We start from the raw sequence: 13,605 nt of genomic DNA, 5'->3' as shown, positions 1-13,605 counted from the left end.
TCTTACCTTTTGTGCTGACCTTACTCTTGGGCAGGTTCTCTGTGCACTGTGGTCCTGGCAGCCCCAGGGTTCCATCCCCCAGCCTGGAAACCCAGGAGAAAAAGAAACTTCTCCAGTTGCAACAGAAGTCCCAGAATCGAATCTTAGTGACTCGGCTTAGATCACACGCCTATGCCCAAACCCGTGCTGGCAGCCAGCAGGATGAGAATGCTGATTGGTCTGCCCAGGACCCCATCAGCTCCCTGCTCCCACAGAGCCGGGGTGACAGGTCAACCGCACGGGAACCACGCACAACAACAGTGGAGAGCAGAGGTTGCTCAAAGTGAAACGGGCCACTGTTACCCAAAAAGCGGGAAACGGACACTGGGCATGGGGAAGAAACCGGATGTCCAGTGCTAGATCTGAGGCCACCATCAGCTTGATCCAGAGGAAAAGGTGACAGAAAAAAACTGATTGTCACACTGAAGGCTGAGGAGAAGAAGCGGCATGGGACGGGGGTGGTGGGGGGTGGCGGGGGTGGGGGATTGGGTTTCGAAGACGGGGGGGCCCGGGTTAAGGGGCTAAACAAGGTCACCCACAGAAAGCTTCTGTGGGGCTGGTGACTCCAGGGCACCCAGGGTGATCTGCTGTGCCTGCGGCTCGGGGTGAGGGCGAGAGCTGCATCAGAGGAGGGGACCCCTGGGGGTCCCGGACAGGTGGGGCGAGCAGCAAAAGACCCCTCGCGCTGCTTCTGGACACACGGCGGCCCGAATGGGATGTTTTTTGAGGGAGTGGATGTGCCACCCGGCCATTCTCACGCTCACGACAAGGTAAGGGGCGGTCACATTTTCTTAACTGCCACTCTGCTTACTCGAGTCCTGTTGGCTTGAGTCACCCACCAATTGCGTCGGCACCAACTGACGAGATGGAATCCACGAGACTGGGAAGCCGACCTTGGACGCCGGGAGACTCCACGAGGTCCTGCCCAGCAGAAGGCCCCTTGGCAGGGGGCCAGCAGGCCTACCCTGCCCACGCCCTGCCGTTCCTCCCAGGCCTGCCACACAGGGCCGTGCCAGGGTTCCCGGAGATCACGGATGAGGACCCCAGGCTTGGGGCTCGGCTCAGAGCAGACCCAGATAAACAGCAGCTGTTCCTGGTACTGCGGGGCACGCGGCCTGCCTCGCGCACAGCGACTGATAACTGTTATTAGGTACACGCCGTGCACAGCCGCGCTCCGACGGGAAGGGATGCTCACCCACCGGTAACTGTTGATCGACTGTTGTGACCATCAGGAAGTGAATTTCCGAGCAGGTGCCAATAGCTGCGGGCTGGTTTTGTGTTTGTCTTTCTGTGTTTGGCTGGGCTTTCTCCTCCTCCCACTCAGAATACTTAACTCATCCCTTCTCTCTTCCTTACAAGGCCACCTGCTTGCAAATGTGCTCAAAGCACAGACAAACTTACTTCTGCTCATCTTGACATCCAAGAGGTTTTGTCTGAGACCAGTCCTCGAAGCGGGGTCCCCGAATCCACCTACATCAGGATCACGAGAACGTTTGTTAACTGCACGGATTCGTAGATCCTATCCAGACCTGCCGAAGCTCAGCCTCTGAGTTTGGGGCCTAGAAATATGCATTTGTAAAAGGTTAAGGAAGCCGAGTGCATCCCGAAGCTCACGTGCCACGGTCCTCTGGGCACTCGCCAGGCAGCTGGCCCCAGTGGGAAAGTCCTGATTCACCAGGCCCTGCCCGCTGTGGCCCTTCTATCAGGCAACTCAAAGTCTCCAGCCCCGCGAGTTACTGATTAACCCCAGGTTTCGAGGAAAGGAATAATAACAACTGAAGGGACTACTGAGCCAGGAAACAAGCTGGGCAGCCCTGGAGAGAGCAGCGCCAGACAGCTGTTGGAGCAGATACCTGGCGAGGGCGAAAAGCAGAGCCAGTCTCCATGCAAGTCCCGGCGGCACCGGCCCAGGCACTGAGCAGCCCCATCCCGCCAGCCCCTGTGCACACAATGGCCTGCCCCGGGACCCCGCAGCAGCTCCAGCCCAGCTCTGCAGGAGCCACCACTGCCGCCACCAGTGTAGGGGGTCACCGTGGCTCCAAGGAGTGTGACCTGGAGTGCCTGGTGTGCCGGGAGCCCTACAGCTGTGGCCGGCTGCCCAAGCTGCTGGCCTGCCAGCATGCCTTCTGCGCCGTCTGCCTGAAGCTCCTGCTGTGCATTCAGGACAGCACCTGGTCCATCACCTGCCCACTGTGCCGCAAGGTCACCGCCGTCCCCGGTGGTCTCATCTGCAGCCTGCGTGACCAGGAGGCAGTGGCGGGGCGACTGGCCCAGTCATACCCCGAGGTGCGGCTCTCTCCCCAGCGGCTGGCAGATCCTGCTGCCTCCACGGAGTGGCACCCCAGCTTGGCAGGAGAAGATGGGCAGGATGCGGTAAGTGCCAACCGCGCGGCGGCCCGGCGCCTGGCCGCACACCTGCTCCTGCTGATCTTGCTCATCGCCCTCATCCTGCCCTTCATCTACCCGGGCGTCATCCGGTGGGTGCTTGCCTTCATCATCGCACTGGCCCTGCTGATGTCCACCCTCTTCTGCTGTCACCCCAGGCAGGGCAGCTGCCCGTCCTTCCTCAGGACTCTCTTCTGCGGAGAGCGGAAAGACAGCCAGGTCTCCTCCATTGCCTGAGGCACTGTGACCAGGCAGCCCCTGCAGCCCCTCCTGCCTCTTGGGTTCCCTGATCCCCCCACAAGCAGGGCCATGAACTGAGACTGGCTCCCTCGGGAGATCCCATGCCAGCTGGACTTGCAAGCCAGAGCCAGGATGGTCATCTTGGGTCAAGAACTCATGCTTGGACAGTAGGTTTGCAACTGCCCTTGCACAGCCAAACCGCCGGGGGGTGGGGGAGGAGACACAAACTACTTGAACCCCATGAGGGAGACCTCCTGTCCCTCTTCTTGCAATGCTCCTGGTTTTTCTTTATATAACTTGACTTGATGAAAGTATTGCAGTATTGAGCCTGGTGCTGAACAAATAGAACTGGGACTCTTTTTTTTTGCAATTATATTGCTGGTTCTATTTTCTTGTTTCGGTTTAGTTTGTTTTTTTGTGTTTGGGGTCGTCTGTTCACATTTCTGGATCCCATTTTCCGTCCTGGGAAGCTGGAGCCCACGGGAGTCCTCCTGCGCTTCCACCAGCACTGCCCGTCCCAACCTTGCCAAACGTCCTGGCTGTTTGGGTCTGCCCTTGAGTCGCCCCCAGGGTTGGAGGGGGAGAACGTGGGTGAAGGGATGGTACTTCTGATGCCGCGGGGGGGAACGGGGAGTCCCACATCAGCTGGCAGAAGTGGAGGCGGGTAGAGAGGGGTGGGCCTGGGAAGGGCTCCCAGCACCCCACCAGAAGTCCCAGCTCCATGACATCAGCCTAGACTACACCAAGAATCCTGGGGTCACCAGGACTGCCCTCCACACAGAGCGGGTCCAGCTGCCCATCTCCTGCAAGGTCCCACGCAATAGAACCAAGTCTTTATGGGTGTTGCTTTCCTTGTTATTGCATCTCAAGTCCCATTTGAGCTTCTTGTAAAGATAAGAGTCCCCATAAATGCAACGGTTCTCACCAATAACCCCACCACTCCCACCTCACCCAGAGAGTCACAATCATCTGAACGGCCTTGTGTGCCTTCTCGCGACAATTCTGCTTCTTAACACAGGGGAGGCATCTGCTAGAGGGAGTGGCTTTCCGAGGCTGCCAGGGGCAGGCCCCAGCCGGGGCTTTACTTGGGAGTGCAGGGGAGCAGAATGTGGGAGGTGACACGTTATTTCCTTCGAAAGGCCCCATGATGGGGAAACAGACTTGAAACCTCAGAGCGGCTGCCAGGCCCAGTGCATTGTCCTGTCCTGCTCCCTCCTCTTCCTCCTGGCAGGATGAGAGTTACAGCTGGACACTGTTCATGGTGACTGTGCCTTTGCCAGGGAGGGATGGGAGAACTCTACCACTGGAGCATGGGGGCCACCCTGGCTCAGTGGCTGTGTGTTGTTGAGCCAGGTCTTTTGCCTCTTTCAGCTTTATTTTCCCCAAAGTGAGTGAGTTGGACTGCATTAGCCCTAAAACACCGCGAAGTCCCAGGAGCTGAGGCCACTGTTGGGCCCCAGAACAATGGACATCGGTCAGATCCCCTGCAGACTCAAACAAGGAGAAATCAAAATACGTGCATGCAATTGGCGGTTTTTAAAATTGGGGTGCCTTCCTCTGTTCTTATAAGGTACTTCCAGGGCAACTCCGACACCCATGCCCTTGACTTATCAACACATGGTGCCGAGAGAGGGTGCCTGAGTGTGTGGGAATGCACAGACCTGTGCTTTTGAGCCAGACCGAGTGGGCCTGCAGAACACCCTGTTTCCCAAAGATGAGTAGACGAGAAGGATCACTGGGTATTTCCTGAGCCGGCCTTGGGCATGTGCAGTTTGAGGTGGCTGCCAGTGGGATAGAGAAGGAACATTCTCTCCCTACTCACTCCTCCACTCTCATTCTACCTAGTTCTAGAATCCTTCCCCAAGAACAAAACCTCTACCAAGGTTTCAGTTGCTAATGACGACACCATATCTACCATAACAACAGTGGCTCAGTGTTTATCCAATTCTTACTATGTGCCAAGCATTAAACTAATGGCTTATGTGTATTATCTAGTTAATTTTCATAACCTTATAAAGTAGGGGCCATTATTATCCCTCTCTTACAGAGGAGGAGACTGAGGATCAGAGAGGTGAATTCACCTGCCTAAGGTTGCACAGCCAGTCACTGCCAGAGGCCCCCTGCCAAGTCCGCCAAGGAAGTAATCCCATGCTCTTTCTGCCTCATCACACTGCCTCTTTTACACGCAGCTCCAAATCAACCAGGAAACTGGTCCCCACTTGTGGGCTTGTAAGGAATTCCATGGAGAACAGGAAACTTCAGGAGCTTCCAAATTCCAGCAGTCAAGGGTTCAGAGAGGCCAAAGAATTCCAGCCCCTGTTGTCTGTGCTAAAGAAAAAAAAAAGGAGAGAGAATGATGAAATGGGATGGCTCTCCTGCAGACTTTCACCACCCAGCCCCCGTGTCCCCCGCAAGGGTCAGCAGGAACACTGGAGGCCCAGGTCTGAGACCTCACCTGCCCCCTCCTTGCCCTTAGCAGGTCACTTTACTTCCCTGGACTTCATGTTGTGAAAATCAGAAAGGCCCCTATAATAGTGGATGTCCTGTCATCATTCCTGGCATGCGACAGGCCCCCAACCAACGTGCCCTCTGTCCCCTGCACAAAGGTGTTCTGACACTGTTATTAGCACCCCCTTTGAAGCCCAGCTGGTGCTGACCCTATCCTTGCCCCTGGTGGCATGGGAACAGAGGGCCCAGAGGCCGGTGGCAGCCCAGGCCGCCCTGAAAGGGCGCTGCAAAGGATGAGAGTGCGAGAAGCCAGAGAGCCAGCCTGACACTCAAGGCCAAGCTCTGACCCAGTGCATGATGGTAGGAAGTTGCGGGACTTCTCTGAGCCTTGATTTGCTCGCATTTGCAGTGGGGGAGGGTGGCACCCTCCCAATGCCTCCGAGGCTCCAAGGTGCTATTGGATGGGATGGCAGTGTCCAGACCGACGACTGCCTTCATCATCCATCACGCACCCCCTGGGCGAATGGGCTCCCTGGGGCCTGTTTACATGACAGCCAGCAGGAGGCCAGCCTTGGTGACGGGTGGAGAAGCCAGTCCAGAGTGGGGAGCGCTGTCCAGGGCAGGCCAATGTGGCAGGGGAATCGTGTGCAGAGATGCTTGGGACAAAGAAGAATTGCAGGGGAGGCCAAGCTCCACCCACATCAGACCCACCTCCCTCTTCAGTATCCCTGGGGTCAGACACACCTGGCTTGAATTCCAGCTTCACCACTTCCCAGTCACCTTGTCTCCCTGAGCCTCAGGTCTCTGCACATGAAACAGAGGTTACAACACATGTCTCAGCGGGTTCCTGGGGGGAATTAGTGAAATAAGCCGTGGTTGAGCACTTAGGATCAGAAGGAAGTAAAGAAGGGGGAAGACAGGCTGCATTCTAGAAAGCCCCAACGGGAATGACGAGAACAGACTCATTTATTCAAACCTGGGCACTACAGTTCGCCTCTTCCCTTACCAGCCTCAGCTTCAAGGGCGTCCTTAACAGCGGCACAACAATAACAATAACGGCTGACATTATTTGAGTGCACTGGCAAAGTGTATTACATATATTATCACATATGCTATAAGGTAGGTCCTGTTGTTACCCCCAAATTACCAGTGAGGAGCCTCAGGCACAGAGAGGTTAAGTAACTTGCCCAAGATCACACAGCAAGGCAGTGGTGGGGCCAAGAGTAGACTGCAGGACTCTTTCCAGAGTTTGGGTTCTGAGTCACTTTGCTGTATCAGATGGAACAATCCGGGCACATCATAAGTGCTCAAGGTATGTGGGCCCCTGTCCCTAAAGGTGAAGAAGAATCAAGATGAGCTGCCAATGCCTCGTGTGGTTACAGCTTCCTGATTTAGCAGGTGCCTGGGGCAGAGGGTTATGGGAGTGCACCTGTCCCTTCTCTCAGCCACTTCCTCACCTCTCCTTATTTGTTTCTAGGGCCCCCTGTTCATTGTTCCAACCTCTTTTCAAATGACTGGAAGGAGTTTCTCAGCCTTTGCCAAAACAATTAATCCTTTGTCTGTGGCAAACCAGAGTATTCCTAGGAATGAGGGACTTTTCTGCGAATTTTCCAGCTGTGGGAACAGTCTAGAGCACATTGAAAAGATAAATCAGGTCCAGGCTCTTGAATCTGCCTAGAGCGGTTCTTACGAACTTTGTATTTTCGTCTGAGTATCTTGAAGTCATTCTTTCAAAGGGGCGGCGGTGGTGGGATGTCTCTGTGGTTAGTGGATCACTCTTCGGAGAATCCAGAACTCCATGGAACCTAGAATCCGTTCAGTCATTTATTCAAGAAATATTTACTGAGGTTCTGCTCTGTGCCACATACTGAGCAGGGAATTCAATCTTGTCTGATGAGGAAGGAAAACGAACAGAAACCGAGCACTTGTTATGGGTTGAAACTGTGGACCCCTAAAAAGGATGTGTTGGAGTCTGAACCCCTAGTATCTCAGAATGTGACCTTATTTGAAAACAGGGTTTTTACAGGGTAATCAAGTTCAAATGAGGTCATTAGGACCTCATTTTATAGGGACACCAATGTAACTGGTGTCCTTAGGAAAAAGGGCCATTTGGACGCAGACAGACATGCTAGGGGGAAGACGTCGTGAAGACACACAGGGAGAACGCCATGTGAAAATGAAAACAGAAATCAGCTGTCGCATCTACACGCCAAGGAAGGCCAAAGATTGCCAGCAAAGCCACCCGGAGCTGGGAGAGAGGTGTGGAGCAGCTCTCAGCAGGAGCCAATCCTAGCGACACTTTGACCTCGGACTTCCAGCCTCTGGGACTCTGTGAGATCGTAAATTTCTGCTGTTGAAGCCAGTCCCCTTGCTATGGTAGCCCTAGGAAACCAATATAGGACCTATTCTGTGCCTGCGCTTGCACTATGCCCGTTAAGCTGGGCTACTTCAAGTTCAGCTAAACATTAATAACTTGTCCTGGGTCCTACAGCACAGAAGTAGCAACACTGGGATCAAAATCAAGTCTGTTGACTCCCAAGAGTAGGCCCTACTTTCTTCTCCCGTTCTGTGGATGGGAAATCAAGGCTCAGAAAAGCCCTATGATTTCCCCCAAAGGCCCAGTGTTTCATAGATGGAGTTGCAATCGGAGCCTACAGTTCTTAAATTAATCTTTGCAATAACCATATGAGAATTGCCCCATTTCACAGACTGAAGAGTTAAAACCCAAGGTGTTAAGGCATTTGCCCAAGGTCACGGGCAAGTGGGTGAGGTACCAGAATTTGAGCTGAGACCCTGTCTGACTCCAAAGCTACACCTGTGCTTTCTGCTCTCCTCGCTGCCTCTTGGCAGATTGTCTGCATGGAGAAGCAAGCTTATCTTTTGGGACACCTGAGGGACCCACTGTCACGGCTTGTTTGCGCCAAGAAGACAGGACTATGATAGATGTTTGTCTCCTCCTCTTTCCTTCCACTGTCTTGTGTTCAGCGCCCCCTGCCATCTCCCTTTCTGAGCAAACTGCCCTGTGTCTAATCCTGTTGAAGGAAGAGTTCCACCAGACACCACTACACCACCTGGGGCACCTCGTCCTCCCCCACTCACCGCCTGTTTTACCTGAGGCCATCACATGATCCAAGTTATTCCAGTCAGATGCTCTTTTCTAGAACTTTCTATCTGGAGCTAGTGGTGAAAGGAAGGATGAATATTTGAAAGCGGCAGGCGCAGCCTACAAGATAATCCCCACAGATCTGGTCCTTCCGCCTCTGGTTGTTGATTCAGTGAAGCCTCAGTTTCCTTCCCTACAAATAGTTATTTTTTTCTTCAGACAGCCAGCATCGGTTTCTGTTGCTTGCAACCAATATCCCTGACCTAATACAGAGGCTGTCCTGGCTGCTGAAAAATCCCACTATGAGCCTCCGCCTTTCAACAGCCCACGCAAGATGCAATGCTGCAGGCCGGGGAGCCAGGAGCCGCCTGCACACGGCCCCCCACCCTCCGAGAGCTAGCCTGGCCATGTAGGGAGGCTGCCCCAATGGCGGACCCAGGGGGTGGGTCTCCACTCTAGTGGCTTCACCATCCCAGAAGACACATGCCCTAGTTCTCCAAAGACATCCAGCCATAAAGGGCTGATAACTAGAATCTATTTAGAACTCAGGAAAATCAGCAAGAAAAAATCAAACAACGCTATCAAAAAATGGACAAAGGACATGAACAAAAACTTCTCAAAAGAAGACAGGATAATGGCCAACAAACATATGAAAAAATGTTCAACATCTCTAATCATCAGGGAAATGCAAATCAAAACCACAATGAGATATCACTTAACTCCAGTGAGAATGGCCTTTATCAAAAAGTCCCCAAACAACAAATGCTGGCGTGGATGCAGAGAGAGAGGAACACTCCTACACTGCTGGTGGGACTGCAAACTAGTTCAACCTCTGTGGAAAGCAATATGGAGATACCTTAAAGCGATACAAGTAGATCTACCATTTGATCCAGCAATTCCACTACTGGGCATCTACCCAAAAGATCAAAAGTCACTTTATGAAAAAGACACCTGCACTCGAATGTTTATAGCAGCACAATTCACAATTGCAAAGCTGTGGAAACAACCCAAGTGCCCATCAATTCGTGAGTGGATTAATAAAATGTGGTATATGTATACCATGGAGCTCTACTCAGCTTTAAGAAACAATGGTGATATAGCCTCTTGTATATTCCTAGATAGAGCTGGAACCCATTCTACTAAGTGAAGTATCTCAAGAATGGAAAAACAAGCGCCACATACACTCACCAGCAAATTGGTATTAACGGATCAACACCTAAGTGGATATATAGGAGTAACATTTATCGGGTGTCAGGAGGGTGGGAGGGGGGAGGAAGGGATGGGTATATACAACCACAATGAGTAAGATGTGCAACATTTGGGGGATGGACACGCTTGAAGCTCTTACTCAAGGGGGAAAGGGGGCATGGGCAATATATGTAACCTCAACACTTGTACCCCCATAATACGCTAAAAATAAATAAATAAATAAAAACAAAGACACCCAGCCAGAGCCCTGCACTGGAGTCAGTCTGCAGAAGAAAGCGGTCTGCAAACAGCTGTAGACACAGCAAGTTCGCAAACGACTGCAGTTCACTGCTCGCCCATGAACGTGAGGGCTGAGGGAAAACAACAATAAAATTAGTAACAATCATGGTGGCTGGTGCTCGCTGAGCGCTTACCCCACGCAGGGGACTGTTCTAAAAGCTTCCTGTACTAAACCGAACTCTCTCGTTCTTCACAACAACCCCACAAGTTAAGCATGGTTATTTTTGGTGCAAGGCATGTTACGTGTTATCTCATCCAATCAACACAAACCCCTATTCGGGCAGGAAACTGACGCTTAGAGAAAGGTCAGTAACTGGGGTTTGAAACCAAGCAGGCCAGTCCAGCCCCAGAGCCTCCTCCTGATCCCTGCACCTACATCCCAACCCCACCACCCCACCTTGCTCCCTTCCTTCCCCACCTTCCCCTCCCCCCATCAACACAAGTCAAGACAGACGTGGTTCCAAGCCACGTTCTGCCTTCTATGCTCTGTGTGACCTCAGGTATAGGATGGGCCTTCCCCGAACCTGAGTCTTTCCTTGTTTGGAAACACAGGGTAATCAGGCCTTCCCGATGGAGATTTTATGGCAATGCAATGAGATGACGTGTGCAACACCCGGCTCGGTTGTCAACACTTCCGGTCAGCCTATCAACAAACGCGCCTGAGCACCTTCTGGAATGTCTGCAGTGTTCTATTGCTTGTCTTAGGTGGTGGTTGCACAGTGGGTATTTACTTTCTAATTATTTATAAACAGTGCCTATATCTTCTATGTGCTTTCCTGTACATACTTCATAGTTTAAAAGTTTTTTACATCTAATATAGCAATACTATAGAGTCTAAGAGCTTGGCCTGAGGCTTTGGTGCCCAGCTCCAATCCCACGTTGGAATGCCTGCTCCTGTCACACCCAGCACACTGAGGGTTTCAGAGCTTTGTGGATTGTCCTGGAGACTGTCTGGTTTGAGTCCTTACTCTGCTACTTACTAGCTGTGTAACTAAGTCTTTCAACCTCTCTGAACCTCAGTTCCCACATCTGTAAAAGGGGGAGAAGTAATCTTGGAGCTCTGAGCATCAGAAGAGACCACCTGCAGAAACTATTTAGCTCAGTGTAATCAGCACAGAGGATGTACCCAAGAAATGCTAGCTGCCCAAGTTAGGCAAAAAAAGGAATGTATTGGCTTGTTTGGCCAAACAATGGCAAAGCACCTTCCTGCGAGGCCTTGGCAATGATGAAACTAAGTCCTTGGACTTCATTAAGACCGTTTCTCTCTGCTTTTGTCTCCTTTTCTCTCAACATTTGGGCTCTGTTCTCCTCGACAGGCCTTTGTCCATGAGATTGGAAATTCAGCCAGCTCCCACTCATGCTTTCCCAGCTTCGCCTCCAGAAAGAAAGGAGCAACTTTCCTCCTTTGGTGAAATGATGAAAAATCCCAAGGAAGAACTCTGACTCATCCTCTTGGGTCACACATGCCCTTCTTTGTCACCAGCAGGGCCAGGATTGGTGTCCCCAATAGAACCTTGTAATTGGTCCTCAAACAAGGCAGTTTGCTGTTTGCAGAAGAAGAGGGGCATTGGGCAGACAGATAATATTACAGTTGGTCACCCTGCAGAGAACCTATGTGAGCAGCAGGTCTGAGAGTCAATCCCTCCTCCTGCCACAGCTAATTCAAGGTCAACTTCCTACCTGATAGGGACTCTGTTTGAGGGTCCTGCCTCCCCACACCCCCATCCCAGTCCAAGTGGGTTCTGATGGTAATAATATTATGTCTTTTGGGGGAAAGGCTTGCGTCTCAAACCTACCAGAACATCACATCCTCTGGCCACAGGGCTACTACGTTCAACACTAAGCCAATGACAGCTCTACCCAGGAATCTTGCTAGAACTATCTGGAGGGAGTGTTTTCTCTGCCAGAGTTGCTCAGCTGGTAGAATGTTCATCTAGACTTTCTGGTGAACATCTTGCCACCCCATGGGGAGGACTTTCCTATGGGTGAAGCTTCCCCCATGGAGGAGCCATTATCTGCAAATCACCTAAATATCCTTGAACTTGTATTGACATTTTGGCCTAAGGGAAGGCAGAGATCAGAATCAGCCAGACGTGGGTTCAAATCCTGACTCTGGCACCTTGTAGCTCAGTGATCCTGGCCAAATCATTTAGCCTCTCTGCGCCTTACTTAGTTCCTTCTTCCAAGAAGTGGCATTTACTACATAGGATTAAGTGATATAAAGGATGTATGGAAAGCACATGGCGCCAGTCACAAGGATAATGCTCCCTAAACAATATTCATGGTTATCTCTGTAAGTTCTGGGAAAATTAAATCCAATAATTTAATTGTTTTCAACCCGACTAATCATCAGAATCATCAAGGGAGCTTGTTAAAAATATAAACTCCTAGGCGCTCACTCCTACCCCTGAGAAATTCTAAATTGGGTAGGTGTGGGGCAGGACCCAGAATCTCTGCCTCCATTATACACTCTTATCGTGCCTAGCCATAGTAGGCGCTCAACAAATATAGGCCCCGTCCTTGGATGGTACTGCTTCCTAACCAGCTGCCTCTATCCACTCTTGTTCCTTTGTCCTCCCCACAAAAGGATCCTTTTAAAAGGTGAGGTCATGTCAATTCACTGCCCCAAACCCCCTACAACTCTCCATCCATAGCCCTTACCGAGTGGACAGGGCTACTCGGTGGTTCCCACATCAGTGGTTCCTGACTCTGGGCACACATTAGAAATACCTGGCAGGCTTGTGAACAGTACCTACGCCTGGCCCGCCCCCAAACCAATGGAATCAGGATCTCTGGGGCTGGGGCCCTAGTAAGGTTACCAGATAAAATACAGGATACCCAGTTAAATTTGAACTTCAATGTATCTAAAACGTTTGTACCCCCCCCCATAACATCCTGAATTTAAAAAATAAATAAATAGTTTTGATTTCAGATACACAATGAATAATTGCTTAGTATAAGTATATCCTGTGCAATATTGGGACATACACACTCTAAAAAAATTATTCATGCACATCTGGAATTCAAATACAGCAGAGTGTACTGTAGTTTCATTTTCTAAATCTGGCAACCCTAGGTCCAAGCATCAACATTTTTAAAAAGTTCACAGCGGTATGACCCTCACTACCTCTCTGATCTCATCTCATCTACTACTCCCCTCCCCAGCTCTCTGTGCGCCAGTCTCTAGCCTTGTCTTTTAAAGTGCCAACCACACTCCACCTTTCCTACCTGCACTCCCACCTCAAGGCCTTTGCAGTTGCTGGGTCTGCCTCCAATGCCCTGCCCGTACCCAGTGGCTTCCCTTCACCTTGAAGGTCACTAGCAGGTGTTCTCTGACCACTTCGTAAGCAACAGCACACCCTCCCCACTTTGCTTTTTCTTTATAACACTTATCACCACCAGACAGACTAAAATGTATTTGTTGGCTGGGTGTGGGTGGCTCAAGTCCCAGCTACACAGGAGGCTGAGGTCGGAGGATCACTTGAGGCCAGGTGTTTGAGGTTGTGGTGAGCTATGACACACCACTGTACTCTAGCCAGGGTGACAGAGTGAGACTCTGTCTCAAAAACCAAACAAGCAAAGAAAAACTATTTTATTGCCCATCTTCCCTCTGCCCATCCCCCAAACCAGAATGTAATCTCCATGATTTTGCGGGAAGCACTTTGATTCTTTCCTCTGCTGTATCTTCGATGCCCAGAACCCCACCAGCGACTCAATAATTCCTGGCTGAATTAGTCAATGGTTAATTATTAACAAAAGGCTTCTGCTTCCAACACAACTCCCTAAACATTCCTTTGGGGGACGGTTGATAAGAAGACTACTTCTCAGAAGCGTATTTTAGAGAGAATAATAGCTAATTTTTATTGTGCGTCTTGCATGCCAGACACTGTTCAAAGCACTTT

At 51.2% G+C, this 13,605-nt stretch overlaps 1 protein-coding gene across 1 annotated transcript; it reads left to right on the top strand.

Annotated features, from left to right (window-relative positions):
- Window positions 1-1,144: 1,144 nt before the first annotated feature.
- Window positions 1,145-3,051, top strand: RNF186 (ring finger protein 186). Its single transcript, XM_012787681.3, has 2 exons — window positions 1,145-1,290; window positions 1,399-3,051. Exon 2 carries the CDS (start codon window positions 1,924-1,926, stop codon window positions 2,659-2,661), a length of 738 nt encoding a protein of 245 aa, XP_012643135.1. The 5' UTR covers window positions 1,145-1,290; window positions 1,399-1,923; the 3' UTR covers window positions 2,662-3,051.
- The last annotated feature ends 10,554 nt before the right edge of the window (window positions 3,052-13,605 follow it).

Source organism: Microcebus murinus, chromosome 2, assembly GCF_040939455.1.
Source record: "Microcebus murinus isolate Inina chromosome 2, M.murinus_Inina_mat1.0, whole genome shotgun sequence".
Lineage (NCBI taxonomy): Eukaryota > Metazoa > Chordata > Mammalia > Primates > Cheirogaleidae > Microcebus > Microcebus murinus.
The sequence above is the reverse complement of the archived record's forward strand: the minus strand, read 5'-3'. Positions and strand labels throughout refer to the sequence as shown.

Bases quoted from the DNA above. Each gene is read 5' to 3' on its own strand.
- RNF186 (XM_012787681.3), top strand. From the start codon at position 1,924: ATGCAAGTCCCGGCGGCACCGGCCCAGGCACTGAGCAGCCCCATCCCG.